The following is a 24,594-nucleotide window of genomic DNA, read 5'->3' as shown; positions in this document are numbered from 1 at the left end:
TTTCTTAATGTTTCCTCATCACTTACGACATTTAAGGCACAACTTTTTTCATGTAACAAAGCTTCAAACTGCAATTTTAATACATTTGCCTCAGCTAATTTTTTTTCTAAAATTTCTCCTCTCCTTCTAGTTGATCCTATCTTTATTAAATATGTTTTAACTTTTAATAATTCTTCTATGAACTGTTTAATACCTTCCATAACATAATAATGCAAAATAATAAGAATACCTTACCCTTAACAGTTACAATGATACATAGTATTGAGTAATATGATACGCGACGATAATAATTGTCCCGATAGACTTTAATTTTTAACGCACTTGGTACTCACTGCACTTTAGAGGCCATATTTTTAATCACTTTTTCTCACTATATCACTGTTTTACGAAGTGCTGCCGCTTGTAGTCGTCATCATCACCAGCGCCCATGCCAGTGCCCGAAGTGGTTCGCCGCAGTCTCATGCTCTGCGCCGCCGCACGCCGCTCTATCTTCTTGTTACAGCTTATATTGATATATCGGCCCAGAAAAAACAATATCACAACAGCCAGCATCAACAGCAGCAGGAACATATACCAGTTCATGTGATTCAAGTGACCGAGAATATTATTTGATTCTTGGTTCAAAGAATTTTTCAGCCCAACTTGTGTCATGAAGTTATTATTTTCCTGGCGCGGAGGGGGCACGGAATTACACATTTTAGTAATTTTTACACAACACCAACAGTTTTAGAGGTCCTTGCGCGCGCGACACGACGATATAATATATTATGCGATGCATTTTGTCACACTTATTTTGCACGCGATACCCGAAACGCTGCCAAACATGGCAGGGTCGCCATGTAAGGGATGGCTTAGGCGAGACAAGTGAAACACGCGACTGTCCAGTAAATACTCATTTATTTAATAATAAGTTGAGACTTATATTAACTCTGTACCCTACGTCACTACCTGAGTACATATCATCCCTACAATATGTTACGTGTACAGTTCTCATAGCAATGATTTTGTTTCGTACTAACTAGGCATTGTTAGGATTTTATCAAATTGAATTACATAACTCGTTAAGCAAATAAAATAAATAAATATATTTTATATATGTGGGGACATCTCACACACGGCCATCCGACCCCAAGCTAGGCAGAGCCTGTGTTATGGGTATCGGACAGCTGATATATCTACACAAATACATAGATACATACTAAATATAAATATCAACAACCAAGACCCGAGTACAAATATCCGTTTTTAAACAAATACCTATCTGCCCCAGCCGGGAATCGAACCCGGGACCTTCGGCTCAGTAGTCAGAGTCACTAACCACTATGCAATTTGGTCGCCATAATCATTGTGTTCTTCAAATAGCTAGGTACTCTACATATCTTTACGTAAGTAGGTACGCTTTGCCGCGAAAATTTTGATTAGCATTTAACTGTCCCTGTACTGTGACTTACCTAATAAGCCATTTGTATTGGTAGGTATATCGAGAACATTCCACAATCCACTAAACCCCGCAAGTGCATGGCATCCCGTGATGCATCAACAGGAAGTGCGGTACAATGCCCAACGCCAGGAGGCTTACTCTAGCATATCATATAAACCAACGCACAGAAGCTGTCTGTATTTTAATGCAACAACACAGAGTCGTGGTTAGCACAGGACCGCTCAAATTAGTTTTTCGTAAGCTAGTGTCACCCCTCTGTCCCGCCACCTGACGGCTCATTCACGAATCACGATGCATTATGCTAATTGAAACACGAGCTTCGATGGTGTTCGTGTCGAGTTTTTAATTCGAGTTGGGTTGTTGATAGGGTAGGGTAAATAGCTAATAGTTACTTATGAAAACGTGATAAATGATCACTATATTTTATGTAAGTAGGGGGCCGTCTATTAATCACGTGAGGCTCCGAGGGGGGGGGTACCGAAAACCACACGAAACATCACGAGGGGGAGGGGGGGTCTCGTTAGACATCACGTGTATTAATTTTTTGTCAAAAAGCGCTAGGTTGATTCTATAGATAGCCGCGAAAGACCGCGCCGAGTCGTTGCAATTTTTTTAAATTTCTTTTCAGAAATAGCCTTTACATAGATTTCCAAAAAAATACACGTGATCCAGGAGGGGAGAGGGGGGGGGGTTGTCTCAAACGTCACCAAATATCACCAGGGTGGAGGGGGGGGTCAAAAAATTAGAAAAACGACCTCACGTGATTAATGGACGGCCCCTAGGTACATACAAAAAAGACAATGAATTTATATATCATAATAACAAAGACAGCTCAATTTCCACACCGAGCAACGTTAGTTTGCGTTTAACTTATTAAGTTCAAAACACTTTTCCCCTCTTATAACTGTGCTCCCCTATCAGTATAGCAGTAATAAACATAAGTCCGATATAACGGGATAGGCAACTGATTCCAAACTGTCGGTCGAACGGTTAATAACTGTTGAAAGCCAGGATTTCCATTCTCAACATCTATTCATCTCCCCAGAGAAAGTGATCTGTATTTACATAGCTTAGTGCTCGCATTCAGCTAATGGCCCCTGCTTAGGTACCGCATGTTCTAACAAAGAGAACTATGCTAATATTTGTAGTCACAATGTTAACAGTTAGAATACCAATGGGTATGAAATTGACTGCAAAGTGACGAGCGCTCGTAAAAATGAATACATATTTATATTCTACTATGCCACAATTTTATTTTAGTTACAAATTGTATTTTAAATTCATATTTATTGTAACAATAACATGCTGTTAAATAACAGGAAGCTAAAGGTATTCGTTTCCACTCATGCAGATTACAAATAAAATAATTAGGTACAACCATACAACTTACATGTAAAATTAATAGATAGTGGTATAAATGTTTATAATAATGAGGTGGTCAATATTGGCTTGTATTTAAACCTCCACCAAAAAATATTCAATTCCGCCTCCAATAAATTCGAAATCTCCGCCAAAACGGATAAATCGTCACCAAATCATGTGTCCTATAATATTGCAGAAATGTACCAATTATTTTTTTACTGTATACCATAAAATGATATCGACACCATTTAAATTTATTTCAAACAAGATAAACTATATTGTCGCTAAGTAGATGTAACCAATATATTATTTTATGAGTACCAATTTAGTAACCCTGCTAAGCCAAAAAATAATAATTGTACCCTAAACCAAAGTTACTAGTTAAAATACTAATTATTAGAAATAAATAATTAGTAGGTACCTACTATAATATATCTTTATAATATCTTCAAATAAGGGTGGTGATAGGGATGCGAATTAAGATAAGGATGGGAATATGTACGGGGACGGGGATGGGGACGGGGACCTTGGCGACCTTGGTGGCCTTGGGGATATTGGGTACCTTGGCGACCTTGGGGACCTTAGGCACCTTGGGTACCTTGGCGACCTTGGTGACCTTATTCACCTTGGGGACCTTGGGGCCCTTGGGGACCTGGGGGACTTGGGGCATCGTGGGGAGCTTGGCGACCTTGGTGACCTTGGGGACCTAGGGTTACCTAGGAGACCTTGGAGATCTAGAAGACCTTGGCGACCTTAAGGACCTTGGGGACCTTGGGGCCCTTGGGGACCTTGGGGACCTGGGGACTTTGGGCATCTTGGGCACTTTGGGCACTTTGGGCACCTAGGGGAACTTGGGCATCTTGGGGACCTTGGGGACCTTGGGGACGGGACGGGGACGGCAACCTTATTTGGTTTGAAATAAATTTTAATGATGTTCATATATTTTTATGGTGTGTAAATAGTGCCAACATTTCTACAATATTATAGGACACATGATTTGGTGATGATTTATCCGTTTTGGTGACAAAAAAGATTATCTGTTGTAAACTTGCAATTATTTGGAGGCGTGTTTATTTATTTTGGAAGGTAAATGTATTTTTTTGGGATTTCGATTTTGGAGTTGGTTTAATTAATTTGGTTTTGATTATTTTTTTTGGTGCAATGTATTAGCGTACAAATATTTTTTTTGGTGATGATTTAAATTGTACCCGTCAATATTTGACATGTGTATAATAATGAGGTGGACACTAGGTGTACAGTTGCAAGTGTTGCACGCGATAGTAAAGCAAGTTATCACCTTGCTAATGAGAATACTTGTCATGAACGTGTTAACTACACTATGGCACGATTGTGGTTGTGGGCCAAAAGTAGTGTACTAGTGATTTCACTATGTGAGCATATTACACCTACAACACATATAAATGAACGACTCAGTTTTAATAAACAGATATAGAACAGCTGGGTCAAAACCTAAAATTTACTTATCTTTACACACACACACACACACACTCACTGTACTAATGTACTCCCTTGCGGGGTAGGCAGAGGTGCATTGCTGCACCCACTTTTCGCCAGAGTGTTATGTTAGTCCCAATGTAATAGGGGGCGGGCCTATTGCCATTTTACGGGCACATGCAAGACCCGAGAACAAATATCTGTGTGTGTGTGTATTATCTTTAATGTTATAATATACTAAGTTGGAATCAATAACTAATATGACGCTATATAATTAATATATATTTTACATTCTAAGTTACGACAGTTCCTGAATGTAGATCGCAATGTCCACGAATGGTTTCCTAACATGACGGAAATATGCATTAATTGAAACCCAATAATTAATTCGTACAGCAAATGGGTTTCTCGGATTCCACATTACCTGATACCCGCTTAAATATCTCAGCTACAGCTCACGTAACTCGTAGAGGTGTTATTTCGCAAAAGTACTAAACTGACCAGACTCGAAGTCTATAAAGCGGTTTACAAAAACCGTCTGTCATCGCCTAGACTTCCTGGAGGCTAGCACTAGTTTCTAGGAGCAGGTTTCACTCTCGCCGTGCACATCGGTATACTGTCGCATACAAATGTTATTATTCAAGCGATACATCAATGTCGCTGCGTCTGATAGCAGCTTTATAATACCAAACAGGTACCTAGATACATAGTTAATGCACTGTTTACTGCTGGTCATTAATATAGCATCTTCTGTGAAGCGACGCGTTAGTGCAACAAATTGCCGTGTTGTAACTTGATGCGAGTCGAAACTGCGGATAGAATAAATGCATAGCCAATGCTTGATTGCGAAGTGTTTACTTGTAGGCACCGTAGGCTGTGCACAGTCAGACAGTTTGAAGCTCTATAGTCATACATTTCAATTTGCTTGTCACCTCACCTCAATCACCGAACATAGCACCCCAAGTAACGTACTGAAGTAAGCCACTTTCTTCCTGCACATTTTCCTCGCTGACGATACGGAGGTGCGAACAGACAGGTTCCGCCGCATCCGTGCTATTGCCCCCCCGCGGCCGCTCCTACAACGGTACCGGTCCGGGCCTATGTCGACCACTCGCTTCCGCCTCGCCGAGCCACTTGACATCGAAATCAATTAGACGACCGACCGCGCTCTGTTCTACTCCGCTGCCGACATCCTACCTATATCCTAGATCTTTGGTAACAAGGCAGACTCTCTGTAGTCACTTGTTTTGGACGTTTTGTAACTTCCATAATCGTTATGATACAAAATTATTTTCACTCTCACTATCTTCTGATGTTAAGTGAACTGACTTTCCATTGATTTCTCGCACCAGGTAAAGCACCAAAATTGCCTTTTATGTTTTTTGTCGATCATGATGACAAAAAAATATTGACACGCATTTTTAAAGCTACATAGTTGTTGTTTTGGTCAAAACGACCTTGCTGTCCAAGTTAATTATTATAGCTGAACCAAATCAGTCACGGTTGATGAATTGGTAAAATCTAAACAAAAACAAACGGCTTTTTGTGGTTTACGTCTCGAATTACTGCGGTTCAGTAGTTTCAGCAGGTCTGTCCACTGTCCGTGGACATGTTGTGAACATATCAGTGCTTCGTTTAAACGAGCGTAACGGGATAGCCGCCGCAGCCACTAAATAACAATTGACTATGTGCGGCGCGTGCGCTCCCGTGTATACGCCCACTGCACATAACTGCTTCTTTCAGCCAGAACAGGTAAAAAGCCGAACGGCTATTCGAATTATGAAAGAAATTAGCGATTAATCGGAGCGAGCTATAGAGATTGCATCAATATTTATAAAGATGGCGGGCAGTGTGCAACCGGCGCACGCGCATACCGCCGCTGCACTCCGCCAACGCAGCGCGGAAATTGTATTGTCTCACACTATTTAGTACTAAGGACAAATTGTTTTAGTGCGCCATTAGTATTACATATTTATTTCTTAAGTGAAAGTGGAAAGTGTGGATAATCGCTACCAAATCACCTCGAGACGTATCGAAAAACGTAAACGCATAAAGTGTTGTGTATGTAAAAACCAAGCATTGACAAGCCGGCTTATCGAATTAACGACACTTCAAACTAAACAGTGTAAAAACTGTGATACCGAAACGAAAAAGTGTTAAGTTTATAAACGACTACTTTCGATGACTTTCTTGTCGAAAATGGATACCTTTTACGACGCTATGAGAACCCTCAGTAGAAAAACGCTTAAACGAAAACCAAAGGTAAAAACAACATATTTTTCCGGCTTGAAAAATGTTTGACAATAAACTGCAATAAACACTAATGACTAAATGTTCTCTTCAATGGTCCTTTTATCATGTAAGGCTATTCAAATATCTCTTATTACCTATTACCATACAACAAACTAAACTTACAACTTATCTAGGTACTGGGAGGGACCTAGGTACCTAACTGAAAATGGATAACACACTCAAGAGCGTGTTACGTTTGGCACATTTTTAAAGCGTTGCTGTAAAAATGTCCCAAATTAGGATAATAAGTACCTACATAATTTAGAGATTAAAGTTAGCCCTATTCGAGTTTTCCAATTTCAATCCATGAACGTTAGTTAGTTTAGTATCTATTAGTTTGAAACATAGAACAACGCCGACTCGGCGGTTTGAAACTCGAAAGTTACCCAACTAAGGAACGTGCTACATCCGTTTTTGCAATTGATTTGTGTTTAATATACAGTGACATGTTGTATTAGTTATTTACTAACATGACTGTATTATTTTTATTTACTGATTACCAGTTTGCATCATTGCATTATTTATATTAATGTCCCGAGTTACCTACATATGAGTGTCGTTGCCAGTTGAGTGCTTCAAATTTTTAACCGACTGAGGAGGTTCTCTATTCGTCTGTAACCTACCTACTTTTTTATTAATCAAAACTTAGAACAAAATATGGCGACTTATGTCACCTTTTTTGGCTTACTAAAAATATACCTCCTATACTTTAGCAGCACCCTTCACATACGCCAATTTTCATACTACCTAGTTGGTTTTAATTTCGGTTAATTCCATCTTATAGCAGAGCTAGTGTTCGTGTGGCCTCGTGAGTTATTTCTCGGCTCGGACAGTTCACGCTTTCGCGCACATCTTGATCATCGTTTTCTTTCTCCACATCTGCGCTCCGTGATCGTGATCGCTGGAACACTTACAGTTATTGTGATCGTAATTATTAGTTTTTAACTGGCTTTGTGAAACATTACAGGATCAGTTTTCTATAGCCATTAAATACACTCACAATCAATTAAAATTTTCCAGTGACATATAAAACGTCGATGGCAGGTGGAACTGTTTTATTGCTCGTGAGCGTACATACTAGTTTACCTAATTATAAGCTATATCGAAACTATTAACCCATTCACTGTGAACCTTACAATAACTTTAATTCAACGAATATTTTTTAATATCTTATTTATTTGCATTGTTCCAGGTACAACAGAAACCGACGACCAATGGCGTTTCTAAGGAGCGGGACGTCCGCGAGACTCGCGAGACTCGGGAGTCGAGGGAGTCTCGAGAGATGCGCGAGATCAGAGACTCCAGGGAGTCTCGCGACGAGTCGGAGCTCATGGAGCGACGAGCACAGGCCGCCTCGCCGCCGCCGAGGGAACGGGAGAGAGAGCGAGAAAGAGATAGGGAGAGAGAACGATCCAGAGACAGATCGCGGGAGAGGGAGATAAGAGACGAGAGGAGGGACCAGTCCACGCCGCAGCACGACGGCAGACATCCGCTGTTGCAGTTCGCCGTCGATCACTTCCGGCAGAGCCCTGAGTGAGTACTTGCTAATTGTTTTCTTACTATAAACGGCAGTAAACAGAGTAAACTAGGCATACTAGCCTCAACTGAAAGATATTTTGGCATGATTATAAGAATAAAATAACGCTTCTATCATGTTATCCAACACAAACAGATGATATGTTGAGCGTGTGTTTAATATATTGGAAATACTAGCATAACGTTAACTTTTCAAAGTGGGGGTACCTGCATACTCTGTTTAATTTATCGCTTGAACCACGCCATCTAGCGTTCGACTGAAGAACTTTTATATTTGCGCGGTGTCTTTAAACCTCTCACTCTATTGTTAACGATCTTAACCTCCCGTCTAGTCTACGAACTACATATAGATGGCATTATTGGATTGATGGCCTCTTCATTATAGGTTCTATCTCAATGACCAACGACCTCAGGGCTAGTAAAGGAGGAAACATTATTATTAAATAGGGTAGGTGAACCTAGGTCATAAGTACTTACCTTTAATAATAATGTTACCTATATTTAATTTTATTGTCACTTACCGCCTCCTCCAGTAACCTTAAAGGTCGTTAGATCATTATATTAATCCTAACTTTCTGTTCTAAAATAAAAGCAAGCCTTCCTCGAATTATATAAAAGTTGAAAAGGTCGGTTCTATTCAAAGGTTGAACAATAATGCGAAATCTTATTATGACGTGGTCGGAACCTCTGCATAAGTAATTTTACAAATTCACTTTCGATAAATAATGATAGCCTTAGTTAACGGAAAACAGCGGGTCAAGAGAAATTTGTAGGTATTCATCTTTATGCCGTCATGATTACGCATCTAGTAGATAGTCTACGTATTGTCTAAAGCTCGCGAGTCGCGACGTGTAAGTACTTATCCATCACGTGGGTTACAGTGGTGAGGATATGCATACTGGGTACTATAAGTGTTGTCAAAAGTGGCAAAGTAAGACGAAGGGGCGTGACTTGGAAGCTCATTCTGAACAACCTTTTTTATATGAATTTATAGCTGTTCCCGCGAGCTTCGCTTCGCCTTAAAAAGTTTTCCCGTGGGAATTCCGGGATAAAAAGTAGCCTATGTTCTTTCCCAGGGTCTAGACCATATGTATACCAAATTTCATTCAAATCCGTTCAGTAGTTTTGGCGTGAAAGAGTAACAGACAGACAGACAGACAGACACACACAGTTACTTTCGCATTTATAATATTAGTTAGGATAAGAAAATATTCCTACCTATCACGACTGAAAACAAATCAATAACCGTCTCGATTAAATGAATGTTCCTATACAATTATTATAATATGGTAGTTGGTAGCTGTTTCTGGCATCGACAATAGATTGATAAAAACAGTAAAGACTTAACACTGCACCAGATGAATGAGAGTATAGAGCTCCCTAACAATACTGTTCTAGGAACTAAAGTTGAACTTTTTCTGCTAAACAATGTGTCCAACTTTGTTTCAATTTAGGGTTGTCAGCTTTCATAGGCAAGATGTTATTTTTGTTTTTTAATTAAAATTATAAATAGGGAGATCGAGCTCATTTCTCACGAAGATAAACGTGATTTATGTATTTTGTGCCAACAAAAAATCTAGGTTGTAATGAAATTCAGGTTACAAAGTAATTAGCAATAAAGTTTTTGACAGTAAAACAATTTCAGTGTCAGGTCATTTCACAGCATCTAAACTGCATGCAACTGACTCATTGTTTTGTTATTGAAAGAAGAGGTCACCCTGTTTATGATGATTGCTATATGCTCATGCTCGTTTAAAATATTACCCGTCCTACTTTCCTCACTTTTATTGTAGATAGATTACATAGAACATACAGGTTTTACCTACCTCTGTTTTCTTATTTGAACCTTTGTTTTCACATAAAGGTAGATTTCATGTAGAAAGCTTAAACCTCAGTGTAATTAAGGCACATAAGTTGAAATATAGAGAGATTAGAGAAGGTCAAATTAAACCTCTATACTAGAATTCTATGTTGGATCGTCCCACCAATAATTTGAAATCGCATTTAATTAGTAATACTTTTGTAAGTATAATATGGTGTACATTAGGTACTTAGGTAGGTATACGTATGTGTTATGAACGGCATAATATTATACGATTGATTTTAAGGCTTACGTAAACCTAAACCTTTGTATAGGTCAAATTTCATACGTTTCATTAGCTTTACTAAATCAATAAATGCCTTAGGTAATTATGTTAGGTTTGTGTAAGCAGTCTTGTAAACATTATCTAACACAACAGATGTTAGGTTCGGAACGTCCTATATAATCTAAAGATCATCTTCAAGCTACACTTTCGCAATGAGAACTAGGCCTTCCTTACCCAACGGTGTGAGTCCGAAACAATGAGCTATAAAAACGTTGGCCAACGTTTTGACAACCCTATCCACATCCACTAGATTAGCTCAGTTACAGTGTTAGTACACTAAACATACAGTAACAAACTCAGAATGTAAGAATAGTATGTATATTAACACTAAGTTATGGTAGTCCCGTATAAGTTAGGTAGGATATTTTTATGAAATACTGCTTGGCACATCCAATAGTCTTTTTAGTACAATAACAATTGTTATAATTCTTGGAAGACTACTTACTGCTGTTGCTTTTTTGTCATTGTATGAAATCTAACGTATTTATCAGCAATTTAATCTAAAATCAACGGATATTGTGCAAGTGTTTTGCAAACGTTTGTGGATTTAATATTAATGGCTAACTAGGTATTTAAGTAATTTATTTGACTACAACTAAACAATGCGTGTGTGTGTGTGGGGTGACTGGTTGGTAGGTTAGGTATATATTGTAACGCGTCGCTTACACCTACATCCGGAAGGAAACATTCTGATTTCGAAAAAGTTTATTTGTTTCATTTGCAATAAGTACATACAATGATTGCTATACTTTGAAGTATTATGGATATGTTTCTATCGGCAGGCATAATTACTAATATAATGCTTATCTAACATTTGACTTTAGTAACACGCTAGTTGATGTAGGTAATGTACTGCTGATCTCTACAAAACGCACAATAATACCCAGGCTAAATCGTGCATTCTAATGACCGTACCATACAAAACCCTTAACAATAACGCATAGGAAACTGCTGGATATCTATTAACAAAATCAGGTGCGCGGGCGCACGGGACATCCGACGCAGCCACTGTGCTGTAAATACCCTACATGTGCGGGTAATTGTAGTGTTACTGTACATTGTGTAGCATCGGGCGGAGCGTCTTGAGGTCGGCGCTGGGAATGCCTACCTTTGTTCTGATCCATTCAGAATTATTCTGACCTGCCAACATGCCGTGTGTCGATTTGCGCAGCATAAAATATTATCTGCAAGTATTTTTTTTCCTTTTAACTTGACAGCTAAACATATGATTTTTTTAATAAATGATTCGTGCTCAGTGCGTGACTATTCCAACGTAATTATTTCAAGTGTGCAATTGTTTGGATCGAATAGTGCATTGCATTTAGCAAATTGGTTGTCCGTTAAAATTAAATCAGTGATGAAAACTTTTTTGTGTTTCCTGTAGAGCATTATTGTTTTAACTGTATTATTTGAAACATCGAGCCCTAATATGTTTTGTGAGGAAAACTGTGAGTGCGTATGTTTCTCGGTAAATTGGAAAGTGTGTGATCACGGGTGTAAATTGTGTCACCGGCAATTGTTTGGCTGCGTCGAGTCGAGATATCACAGGAACTAACTATTAAATTGTTTGAAAGCTGTTTCTCTTACTTTCTTTTTTAAGTTAATAATGTGACCACTATTATGTATATGTAGGTGTGTACTTCACATTTCCCAAAAAGCGTTAAAATTATATTTCGATGGCAGGAAGTTTTGTGGTTTGTGTGTTTGTACTTTGGATACGAAGTAGTTAGTAAGACTCTAATATTTAATGCTCCCTTACTGCTAAGTGAGCATTTCTGTTGATGTCGATTGACAAATTAGAGGGTGAATGACTCGAATTATGCATCAGGTTCCTGAAGAAATGGAAGGCACATTAACCAACACTTACCGCGCATATAATTGTATGCGTTAACGCATAAAACATGTTTTCATAGTAGTTACGAGCACCTACCTGTCTACATTTAAAGAAAACAGTTAGATACATGTGTTCCATCTGACATGCCATAACGGAGCGAACAAGTGCAGTAGCAATTAAAAAGCTAATGAGAATTCAGAAATTAAGTCTGCAATTGCAATTCTTGCAGCGTCAATCAAAACGGTACTGCCTAATCCAAATCAAACGATGAGGCAAGTCTAAAATATTTTTATTTTCTATAGTAACTCTATAAATACGAATCTGGCGTTACTCAATCCATCTAATTTAATATTATCGCTATAGCCACGCTTCATAACGACCTAATGTCCCAAATACCGTTGGACCAGTTTGACTTATTGACCTAACGCGTAGACATTACATCTCAGAACATAAACAAACAGGTGTACCTACTCAGAATCAATTAGTACGCACGAGCTTGCTAATCCTTCCTCTTTCACTTTCGCCGAGGCGCCAGAGTTGATTGCGAGTCAGTCTGTAGCGCGATGTCGGCCGACCGGTCGATCGATCGCTCCGCGAATATATCCAGCGATAGCTTGTCCAGTGGTAGTGACGATGAAACTTCGGATATAGTGCCTTTGACGTCTGATGATGAAGGGAATCCGTTTCTGTGAGCATTTTTAGCTTTGCATTTGGTTTTGATCTACCATATTAAGATACATTTAATACATTAGTATCCTACATTGTATATGAGCGGTGGCAGACATAGGTTAAACTTGATTGTTTATAATTGTTGTCAATAAATATGGATTTAAAAACATAATCTTCAAATATGTCCAACATTATCCCCAAGCCCCCACACCAACGCCCTATTTACCGAAGATTTTAAAAAACTACCTAGGTAGAGGAGGCCTATACGCTCCCAATCGTGACAGTACTTACTTAATTTGTAGGAACTGTATGTAACAATGGACGCGTATTAACGGTTAGTTAGGCATTGCGTCGGCTCCTCCGCTTGTTAAATTTACATTGAATGCGTTTTGTCCGCGGAATTGTATGAAACTTCGCGCCGGTATAACATTTCCGCCCCCTTTACGTGTTTGGCAGTGTTTTGCACTATTGTGTGTATGCAATGTGTTCTACCAATTATGGCAACACATGCAAGAACTTATTTACGTATTTTTAACGACGACATTCAGAGAAAATTTCAGCCTTATTTTAGTGTTTCTATACGACGTTCTATACTTATACTCAAGGGACCATAGGGCTGGCTTTGGAAAAATCTTAAAAAAAAACAACATTCAATCGAAAAAAGTAATAGTTTTTTAAAGACACGTATAAAGGGCCGGCTGGTATCTAAGAACCAAATTAGCTATTTCCGGAAGTTTTATGCAACCTGCGGCAACGGATATCATACTAAATAAATCTTGTATAAAATTAGCAATATTACTTCGTTATGTTATGGCTTCATGAATAATTCATGCGACACACTATATTGAAGAAACACACATTTAAGTAAGAGATTTTTCAAATAGGCGGTAATTTATGTTTGGGCTACAAATTCACGAGCCTTCTTGCGTAATTAATTTGCATAATTATAAAATTTTAGGGCCTTTTCTAATTATTGTTTATTATACGGAGCGCTGTGATTTTGGTAAAGTTTAATTAACAATCGAATTGTAATTATACTAGTAATTAGCAATCACTTCCACTATAATATAACTTACTTTTTATAAGTTTTTCTAGTACTTTACATGGTATTAATAATTCGTAATTAGATGCCTAGTATTCATTAATAAAATTCTGATCCAAATATGAATGTGTATCTAATCTACATAACGTTGTAAACCCCGAAATTTATTTTTAGCAGCATAATCAAAAATACAGGTTTTAATAGTTATTAGTTACGTATACCAGGGGTCTTGCTAAACGTAATTGGTGTTTGTAAAGACTTAAGAGTTAAATATGACCAATACGTTTGCTGAGGCGCACACCGATGGCTTCCATGCCGTGTTACGGAAAAGGCGTGCGTCTCTGCTCGGGCGAGTGCGCGCCAGCTCCAACAGCTTGCTAGGTACGTTGGTGGACAGGTGGGACTCCCCGATCCTGCGCCACTGGTGCAGTCTGCATGTCCGGCCGTGGTGGACGGAGGATCGGTGAGTAGGCTTACACCTGTGTACTTACACTTTTTAGGGTTCCGTAGCCAAAATGGCAAAAACGGAACCCTTATAGTTTCGTCATGTCCGTCTGTCCGTCTGTCCGTCTGTCACAGCCGATTTACTCGGAAACTATAAGTACTACAGTGATGAAATTTGATGGGAATATGTGTTGTATGAACCGCTACAAAAATATGACACTAAATAGTAAAAAAAAGAATTGGGGGTGGGGCCCCCCATACATGTAACTGAGGGATGAAATTTTTTTTTTCGATGTACATACCCGTGTGGGGTATCAATGGAAAGGTCTTTTAAAATGATATAAAGTTTTCTAAAAAACATTTTTCTTAAAGTGAACGGTTTTTGAGATATCAGCTCTCAAAGTCGTAAAAAGTATGTCCCCCCCCCTCTATTTTTATAACTACGGGGTATAAAATTCTAAAAAAAATAGAGGTGATGCATGCTAATTAACTCTTTCAACGATTTTTGGTTTGATCAAAGTATCTCTTATAGTTTTTGAGATAGGTTGATTTAACTGTAATTTTGGTTAAGTTATTGTGCTTACTACGGAACCCTTTGTGCGCGAGCCCGACTCGCACTTGGCCGGTTTTTTATTTATTATTTATCATTATTGTGTTTAGCATAAGGTACTAACATTAGCGTAAGTTAACATTGTTACTAACTCTTTTTTATGGATTTTATATCTGCAATAAAATGAATTGATTGAATTGATTGATTGATTGAATAAGTATGTATTATGCAACACACATAATATATAATCTCACTAACTTCAATCTAGATTAATCATAGACTCATTGTAGCCTGCCTTATCAAAAATAAAATTCTAAAATTGTACAGTACGATACGCAAGAATTCTAAAATTGACTGAAATGTTCTAGTTTCCAACTACTACTGAATTAAATATTATGTAACTACATTGTATTAAGTATACCCAACTCGGATGGTGTGAAGCACAGGTACCTATATCTGTGGTATGATGTGACACCGATATTGCAATCTAGTTCTCACTACAAATATTAAAATTTATTAGTAGCCTATAAATGCTTCAAGTTTTGCTCTTATAAATTACCTAATTAAAACCAATAAAGATATTTTATACACTTATTTTTACCAACATGAAAGACGTAACTAGATTTCATCGGAGATAATAGCTAATGTGTTAGTAGTTACCTACCTAAATACCTATTACAAAAAGTTACTGTTATAGGTAGGTAAGTATCTACTTCCAGACTTTAATTGTTGTTATTACCTAATGTAATAAAGATTACTCAAAACATTTACTCAATGTCTTGAATTTCTGCTTGATCAAGCAGACGGATGAATCGGCAGAGTTATTGAATTCGAAAGCAGTTATTCAATAAACACTACATGTACCTACCGCCACCGCAATCATTATAATGTTGTTGAATTATCCAATAAGTAGTTGCTACAACAAGGAAATATGAAATTACACTTATGACTATTACTTTGGTAGTTTCAAAACTAATTGGGTGTCAATATTTTACATACCGTAAGATGAGACTTTATCATCTCACAAAGCTGTTTACTTATGCATGCTTAATGTTTACTAAGTTTGGTATGTCATTCAGTACACATAAAACAATATATGTACCTTCACGTATTGTTTTCATAATAGACAGTTTTTCTTTTCACAATGCAGCAATCCAATCACGCTCACAGTCCACTCTCACACCTCAACAACTAACAATGTGCCCCGTCTCCTCCACCAGATTGGAGATCCTGAAAGCCGACTCGTCTCTCAAGAGCAAAGCGAAGCGCAACGAATGGACGTGGAAGGCGCAGACGGACGTGGTGAAATGGCAGTCTGCCCCGCTGCGGGCGCCGCTGCTGCGTCTCCCGCCCGCCCTGGCGCCGCCCGCCCTCGAGTGCTTCACCTGCATCCGGGCGTACTGTGGAGATCTGCCGCCGGCTGAGCGCGCTGCGCACCAGGACTTGACTGAAGTTAAATGCGTTTATACTGTTCTGATGGTGAGTGTTTTTTTCTGATAATAGTATACTTCATGTTTCGTTCTCTACATCCTTCTTAAACCTTGTAGTAATTCTCGGCTACCATTGAGGCATTCCACTCAAAAGAAGAGCACTTAGGTAAGCTTTATGCAGCCAAGTGTTGGTCTATAGGGGAACCCGGGGTAAGACGGGGTCGCTAAGGGAAAATAAAAAAACAACAGGGTATTTATAACCACAACGTTATCAATTATTTATGGCTCATTAGGAACTTAATGACGAACACTTTGGCACAGCATTTGACAAAAAAGTAATCATTGCAATTGACTTATTTTAAGAAATGTAAAAAATGGGAAATAAACCATCTTGCCCCATGTACGGGGTAAGATGGGGTAAGTATACTATATGGGGCACAAAACAGACAAACAACACTTCTTCTGTGTTTTTATCATCAACACCAGCACCTGTAGTGTGAGCTCAACGCCTGCAAGTTTGAATTCCGACCCAGTTTTCCTTACATTTAAAGTAGGACAGTAGATATCCTCACAGTAGAGGTAGACACAGTCATCTTCGTTGTTATTCTTCTTCGTAGGCAGTATCTGCTTGGTCTTTTAGCTAACTTCCCTGTAGCCCTTTTAGAGCCCTTCTACAATGTCAAATATCGGGTTGGAGAAAAAAAAAACTTAACCAAGCTAGATCCGTACCCTATCTTGCCCCTCCAAAAATACCCCGTCTTGCCCCACGTTATATTCTTTAAAAAAATAATTCATAAAAAAAATAATTTCAATGTTAAAGTGATTTTGCACATATTTAAACAAAGCGTACCAAACATTAAATAAAAACACACAATTACCAAAAATGCCACTGTTTTACTTACTGTGTTGTGACGTTGTTTCCACCGGTCAAAAATAACATGGACACTACGAAAATACAAACAATTGAGCTTATACAAAAAACGCATGCGCTCACACCTGCTGTCACTGGCGCACTTAAGGTCAATCATTTAAGCCTTTCTATTGGCTCATTACTCAGATTCCTAAGATGTATAGTTTTGCATATAAGTGGGGGGACCCGTCTTACCCCGTGACCCCATCTTACCCCGGGTTCCCCTATCTGCCAATTTTAGTTAGATAGATAGATAGAATATTCTTTATTTGTACACACACACATAAAAGAAACTTACATAACTTAAATACTAACAAATATGTACAAAATTGGCGGTCTTATCGCTTAAAGCGATTTTACATGATTACTGGCTCAGTAGTCTACCAGTCTTCAAAGAATTTCAAAAATACCTAACTTTTACTCCTTTTCCCCTCAGCACTGCCACTCGGTGCCGGAGCTGCGCGACGAGGTGTACTGCCAGCTCATGAAGCAGACGACGTCCAACCGCTCCCCGGCGGCGGACTCGTGCCAGCGCGCCTGGCGCCTCATGTCCATCCTGGCCGCGTACTTCACCTGCTCCGACACGCTGCGGTCAGTACTACTTTATAGTGTTGTAAATGCTGTGTTTTTCTGTAATTGGATGCCCACTGTGGCATGTATTGTAATGTTTTCTTTTATAAATGTAAGGCCTGGGTCTCCTATTTTCGCTGTAGGTCGCGTCCAGCGTCGCTCCGTGGGCCGCGTCACGATGCTAACGACGCGGCCTACGGCGTGTCGCTGGACGCGATCTACGGCGCGTAATAGGAGACCCGGGCCTAAAGTGTGTGTCTGTTGAAAAACCTAATAAATAAATAGTAATACTGCTACTAAATGTCAATAAAGGTTGACATAGAAATAGATTAAGTAACTAGCACGGGTTGCAAAAAGCGCAATTCATGACGAGACAAAGGTTTTGTGAAGTTCAATCCATTGCACAGCTCTGAGAGCGAGCACAGATTCTTCCGTTCACAAACGTCTTCCTTCCACTGCTGTTCCATAGGAGAGAGCGCCAGCGTGACGTCGCGCGTGTTGTAAGCTCGCATCGCGTCGATTAGCTATTCTATGAACCCTATTATAACTCAAATCTAATCATTATTTTTACTTACTGAAGTCTGTCACCCAATAAATTTCTTATTCTTATTCTATTATCATCATCCTCTTTGTCTATTTCCAGTCCGTTCCTGGTGGAATACCTATCAGCGGCGGCGGCGGACCGGCGGCGCGGCTGCCAGGGCACGGCCGCGCTGTGCCTCGCCAACCTGCGCAAGACGTTGCGCTGTGGGGGACGCAAAAACGTGCCTAGTGTGGAGGAGGTAACTACTGCACTGTGATCTACTAGGTTTATAAGGGCAAGCAGGCAGGGCAGGACGGTGACGTCGACGCGACGCTAGCGTGCCGCTCCGAGTTGTAATATATTGAATAACAGCATCGCACCAGGCTCGACGCGAATGTATTAGGTACTACTCCGGACGGATCGCTGACGTCGCGTACTCATTCAATGATTTTTCAGTTCAATTCAGTCGAAGATTAGGTTACTTATGCCATCGACAGAACAAATGTGATTATAAAACTGGATAACAGAAACAGCTCAACAAGTTGCTATAAAAAGATTCATTTCAGCTCATTGTGAATCATATTGGATCGATTATTCACTTATACATAGAAGAAAATTTACAAAAATACATACATGCTTCTCAAGAAGAAGCTAGATTTTATATTTTTTTTTTATTTCACTTCACACCTCTACCAGCCCCTACTAACCAATGCCCCTCATTCCAGGTGACAGCAGTATCGGCGGGCCGCTCGGCGCGGCGCCAGCTGTACCGGCTGCCGGGCGGCGCCGAGCGCGTCGTCAACACGCGCTGCGCCACCGTCGTGCAGGACATCGTCAGCGAGCTGTGCCAGCTGGTAATTACACACACTTTATAATAATTGAACATTCAAGGAATATCGCGCGCTAAAAGACCACGAATTAATAGTTGGCTGTTGCGCTACGGGCGCGAAATGCATATTTTTATAGTTTACTTGGTCGCTGCGGCCATTAGCAGGAGTAGTGGTCAGTAGTAGTGCGCGTCATTAGGGCAATATATATAGGCAAGTGACCTTATATTGTTTTTACCTTATAAAAAATTTCAAGTACCCTGTCCTATAAGAAGTTTAAGTCTTGTCGGAGGTATTTGGACCATGGTTACCTATCTAATTAAGATTCTGAAATTAATTGTAATGACAAAGTGTGTTTTGTGCACAGTATCTTTAAAAGAGCACTCTCTGTACCATCATCTCCATAACCCTCAAGCGCAGACAACCCTACATGATCATCTGACAGTATGAAACGTTTCACATTTAGCATACACGCCTTGTTTTCAAGATGCTTCTGTATCTTTCCCAATTCGTTCCCTATCTAACCCCACTCCCACCCCACAGATCGGCGTCACCAGCGAGGCCGAACGAGCCGAATTCTCCCTCTACTGCATAGTAGCCGGCGACGCGCTGACCATGCCGCTAGCCAGCGACGAGTACGTGCTGGACGTGACCACGGAGCTGCAGCGCGCGCACCACCCCTTCTACCTCATCTTCTGCCGCTCCGTGTGGCACCATCCGCTGAGGACCGACGCGCCGCCGCTGTACACTGAAGTGCTGTTTAATCAGGTTAGTAGAGTGTCCAAGGCAGTTCTCATATTGCTTGTCTTAGGTAGGCCTATCAGGGCCCTCACTGCGTTGAGCGGACAAGCCGATTGGATTGTTTAGATTGCATCGAGTCACAGAGTTGTTTCCGCCTACTAATAAATCTACATCAGTGTTTTTCAACCTTTTTCATGATGCGACCCCCCTGGTATAAAAAAATATTTCGCGACCCCCTTGACCCTTTCCGTTTTTATCATGTACCTATATGTAACTATGTGTATGTTACGGTTTTTCCGATATTCATTCCATACGACGTATTTATGGTCTTCATGATTAGGATTCGAAGTAGTAGGTTATCGGATTTAAAAACACATTATTTTACAATTACACACATCGGATACGTGTGGCCATGTACGTACATAGGTACAAACGACTAATGCCATTGCGACCCGGAATTTCTTAATCGAAATAAACTTTTTCTTTCTGACTTTTTTGAGCATTTCAATATCTTGAATAAAATTTTCAAGGGTGAAATGAAAATAAAAAAAAGACAAAATACCTGGCTTTACAAAAAAAATAATACTTGTTGTCGTCGTCTTTGAACCAGGCAGGAAGGCTTCCCTCGCTACGTTTGCCTATTCGTGGTCTCTACTCAAGAACTCGTTTACCCCAACGGTTATCGGTTCTTCGGCAGATATGACCAGCACACTAGCACTTCAGCTTGCATATTTTGACAGCTATGTCAGTAATCTTAATCCTCTGACTGACGGAAAACCTCATTTCTGATACGATTTATCAGAGAAACCCCAAGCATAGCTCTCTCTCTAGCACGCTGAGCGACTTTAAATCGGTGGACCAGTCCTACCGTCAGTGTCCACGTCTCTGCACCATACGTCATTACTGGCAGGACGCACTGGTTGAAATATTTAGTCTTCAGGCTCTGAGGGATGGCCAAGGAGAATATGTGCTGACGAAGTTTCCCGAATGCAGCCCAACCCAGTTGGATGCGCCTTGCAGCCTCCTTGTCGAAGTTGCTTCTGCCTAGCCAAATAGTCTGCCCGAGTTAGACATATTCTTGCACAACTTTGATTGTTGCCTCACCAACGATCACCGGCTCCGGTTCGATGTGAGCATTGATGAGCGTGACTTTCGTCTTGTCCAAGTTTATACCCCAAGCCTACACGTTGGAAAGCAGCATTTAGGCCACTTCCATCATCCAGCTGAGTTCCTGCAGAGATTCTGCCATAATAACGATGTCGTCCGCGAAGCGGAGGTGTGACATGTACTCGCCATTTATACATATGCCATGTCCAGCGGCATCGTACAGACTCCTCAACACCTCAATATAGCGCCAGTCGATTTGAAATCCCTGCAACGCTTCCAAAATTGCTATTTTACTAATAAAACATCTGTTTTGCACGATGGGATAATTTAATTAATAAAAAACAAGCTCAACCTTCGCATATAAGAAATTTTTTAGTAAAAGTATTTTTAAAGAGTCTTTCTTATTAAATTTATAGTTTTTAATTGTCTTTATTGTTTTTTACTAAAGTACCCAGTTTTTTCGCCCTTGGCGACCCCCCTACAGAAGCTTCGCGACCCCCCAGGGGGTCGCGACCCACAGGTTGAAAAACACTGATCTACATGACTATCGTCAAGATCTGACATTCATCCTCACATAAACCTCATAATATTTACTTAAACTTAAATAATTCATCACAATAGAGGATATTAAGACCTTTTATTTCTATATTTAAGACCTAATTCCAACCAAAATTCTCCCACAGGTGGCCCCCGACTACCTAGAAGGCCTACTCCTAGTCCTGCCAGGCGGCGGCGCGCCCCCGGCCGGTGTACTCCGGGACGCGGCCTCCGTCGCCGCGCTCCTCCACCGCGCCGCCGGGTTGGCCGAGCCGCCGCACCCGCGCGACCTCAAGTTCCTGCTGCCCAAGCCGCTGCTCGGGCTGAGGGAGCCCAGGCCCAACAAGTGGGCGGCGTGGGTCGCGCAGGAGTGGGCCCCGGCCAGGTCGCTGACCCCCGCCGCTGCCAAGTCGAGGGTTTTGCAGGTTGGTTGATTACCAGAGTAGTACTGGAATAAATGAATTATGTATCGTATGGACGTGGACGATTGAATTTTTACTGCAGGCTGTAATTTCTTATGTATAATGTTTAGCTGTAAGTTTTCCTCTGAATAAATAAATAAATATTAAGAGTACCTTTTGAATGTAGTTCAAAGGTTTTAGATCAGGTCTGCCTGCATCGGGAACTGACTGACTTGACTCAAAAGATTTATTGCTTGGGAACACATTCTCATAAAACGACGCATGTTTTGTTCTGTTAGTTAACAGTTATGAATTCTTGTCATGTTAATTATTAAGAATGGTAAATTCTTCAGCATGTCTAAGTAATTGCCGACATTCTTTCCTATTGTGGCATTCTTAAGTACTAAATTAGAATTTTTACTGTGCGAAAAGCATTATGTACTTCGATCGATACAATGATGTTGGTATTCCAACATCCTTATTTATGATACTGACTGTCAGTTTCACAGTTGAGAACGTCAAGATAAGTAGAGTTTGAGTATGGAATGCAGCTCTGTGATTGGCTGAATCATCGTTGAGTCGGTCCTAAGTTCATGCTTAGGTAGATTTACTCAAATGTGAAACTGAGCCTGAATGAATAGAACATTCTGAAAAATACGTTAACCTTTGAGAGATACCTACATAATTATGTAGTTTTGAATAATACTCATCGTGTCCCCTTCCTGAATATAACCTATTAGAAACTTATTCTATAAATTCAGACGTATGAAACATTTCTAATCTACAGGATGTTGCAAAATTTAAAAAAATATTGTCACGAATTTAGAAAATTTTATAACAAAAGTTGTTTAAAATGACCCCCTAAGTCACACCCCTTCGGCTCACCCTTTATGCAAAACCCTGTATAGCGACTTAAGTCTTCCCTACTCTTAACATAAACTAACCCGCTTTCCCCCGCAGGTGCTATCCCGCTGGCCTCTATTCGGCTCGTCATTCTTCGCGGTGCGGCGCGTGTCGGGCGGCGCGGCGTCCGAGTGGCGCGAGCACGTGCTGGCTCTTAATCGTAGAGGAGTGCATCTGCTAGAGCCGGCTACGCATGAGACCGACACGCATTGGCCATATGCCGACCTCATCTCTACTAGGAAGGTAATAATGACTGTAGAACAGAATATAAATAATAAGGAGCAGAAACTACCTTATGTAGAGCTGAAACATAATGTAGAGCAGAAACTGCCTTATGTTGAGCAGTAACTAAATAACGTAGAGCAGAAACTACCGAATGTAAGGCAGAAACTACCTAATGTAGAGCAATACTTTCCCAAGTACTAACCAAAACTTTCCCTCCGCAGGTCCGCTCAGAAGACGGCACTCTATTCCTGGACGTGAAGTGCGGCTCGCTGCTGCAGCAGCGCGTGACGCGGCTGCAGGCGGAGCAGGCGCACGAGGTGGCGCGCCTCGTGCGGCAGTACGTGGCGCTGCAGCGGGACACGCGCCGGGACGCACGCCGCACTGACACAGGTGTGTACAGCGCTCATGTTGCACCTCACAGCGCGTGACGCGGCTGCAGGCGGAGCAGGCGCACGAGGTGGCGCGCCTCGTGCGGCAGTACGTGGCGCTGCAGCGGGACACGCGCCGGGACGCACGCCGCACTGACACAGGTGTGTACAGCGCTCATGTTGAACCTCCAGTCAGGGGACCAGGTGGAGGTTTTGGCGAGTAAACTCAAACTTTTATGCTTACTCGAATGGAGTAAAAACTCGCACTTAAGCATGTAACTATCATTCGATTCACCATCATCTCTTCCTATAATTATATGTAATAACGCTTAGCAAACATGAAATTTTAACAGTGTTTCTTTTTCAGGATTCATTCCGGACTGAATTAAGCAGTTGCTGATAAGAACTTAATAATAGTGTCAATGAAAAATTATTGGATGAATCTCTACACTTGTCACAGACTCGAATCAATATAATCTAATCGTTATTGTGATAATATCCGTTCATTGTAAGAATTCCAATGCACATGTATATTAATGTACCTCAAGACGAAACATATTCCATCCAACTTAGATCTGATTAAGGCATTATAATGTAGGTTTAAGATTATACGATTGAAATGAGAATAGGACTTAGGGCACAAAATCAATTCTTGGCGTTTAAGTGCATGGTATCTAAGAATACATATTTTATACATTTCTATTTTCATTTTAGTCAATTAGAATTTAGTACCTACCTATAATTTTATTGATATACTTAGTGATTTCGATGTTTTTAAGTCTGCAAATTTTAAAGTTTCGTTAAAAGTTAAATACAGCATTCCGATTCAGTCCAAACTTTTAGAAGATTCCCATAATAATGTTAAATTTAATTGAAAGCATAATAAGAATCCCTCTTTGGAGACTTTTATAAATTATATTACAATTCACATTCCACGTATTCGATATCCACCAAAATATAAATTTAATTTTTAAATATTTATAAGTTTTATTGCGTTTTCAAAAATATAGTATTAGTAAGATTGAGATGTAATGAAATTATAAAAAGATTTATGTTAGTACAATAAGTAAGAATGTTCTTGCGTATAAGTTATATCATATTAAAATAAATCATTATTTTGCTCTAACCCTGCAGGGTGTCGTGTGGTGTTCAGAATAGTTAACATTGATAGCAAATAGCAATACATATTTTGGTACAATGTGTTCTTCAAAATGTAGATAACTCGAGTAACTATTTTGCTGAATGGAATTCGTATTATGTTGTATATAATATTGCTATTT

The 24,594-nt window shown here is 40.0% G+C and overlaps 1 protein-coding gene across 1 annotated transcript in view; it reads left to right on the top strand.

The window, feature by feature from the left end:
- LOC105380456 (unconventional myosin-XV) overlaps positions 1-23,822 on the top strand; it is a 90,112-nt gene extending 66,290 nt beyond the window's left edge. Inside the window, exons 23-32 of the mRNA XM_048626990.1 lie at positions 7,743-8,083; positions 15,993-16,251; positions 17,549-17,703; positions 18,326-18,464; positions 18,931-19,059; positions 19,576-19,800; positions 21,564-21,842; positions 22,779-22,964; positions 23,168-23,336; positions 23,682-23,822. Coding sequence (XP_048482947.1) covers positions 7,743-8,083; positions 15,993-16,251; positions 17,549-17,703; positions 18,326-18,464; positions 18,931-19,059; positions 19,576-19,800; positions 21,564-21,842; positions 22,779-22,964; positions 23,168-23,336; positions 23,682-23,698 — 1,899 coding nt within the window. The 3' untranslated portion in view covers positions 23,699-23,822. The remainder of the gene's footprint in view (positions 1-7,742; positions 8,084-15,992; positions 16,252-17,548; positions 17,704-18,325; positions 18,465-18,930; positions 19,060-19,575; positions 19,801-21,563; positions 21,843-22,778; positions 22,965-23,167; positions 23,337-23,681) is intronic.
- The last annotated feature ends 772 nt before the right edge of the window (positions 23,823-24,594 follow it).

This window comes from Plutella xylostella, chromosome 17 (assembly GCF_932276165.1).
Source record: "Plutella xylostella chromosome 17, ilPluXylo3.1, whole genome shotgun sequence".
Classification (NCBI taxonomy): domain Eukaryota; kingdom Metazoa; phylum Arthropoda; class Insecta; order Lepidoptera; family Plutellidae; genus Plutella; species Plutella xylostella.
The sequence above is the reverse complement of the archived record's forward strand: the minus strand, read 5'-3'. Positions and strand labels throughout refer to the sequence as shown.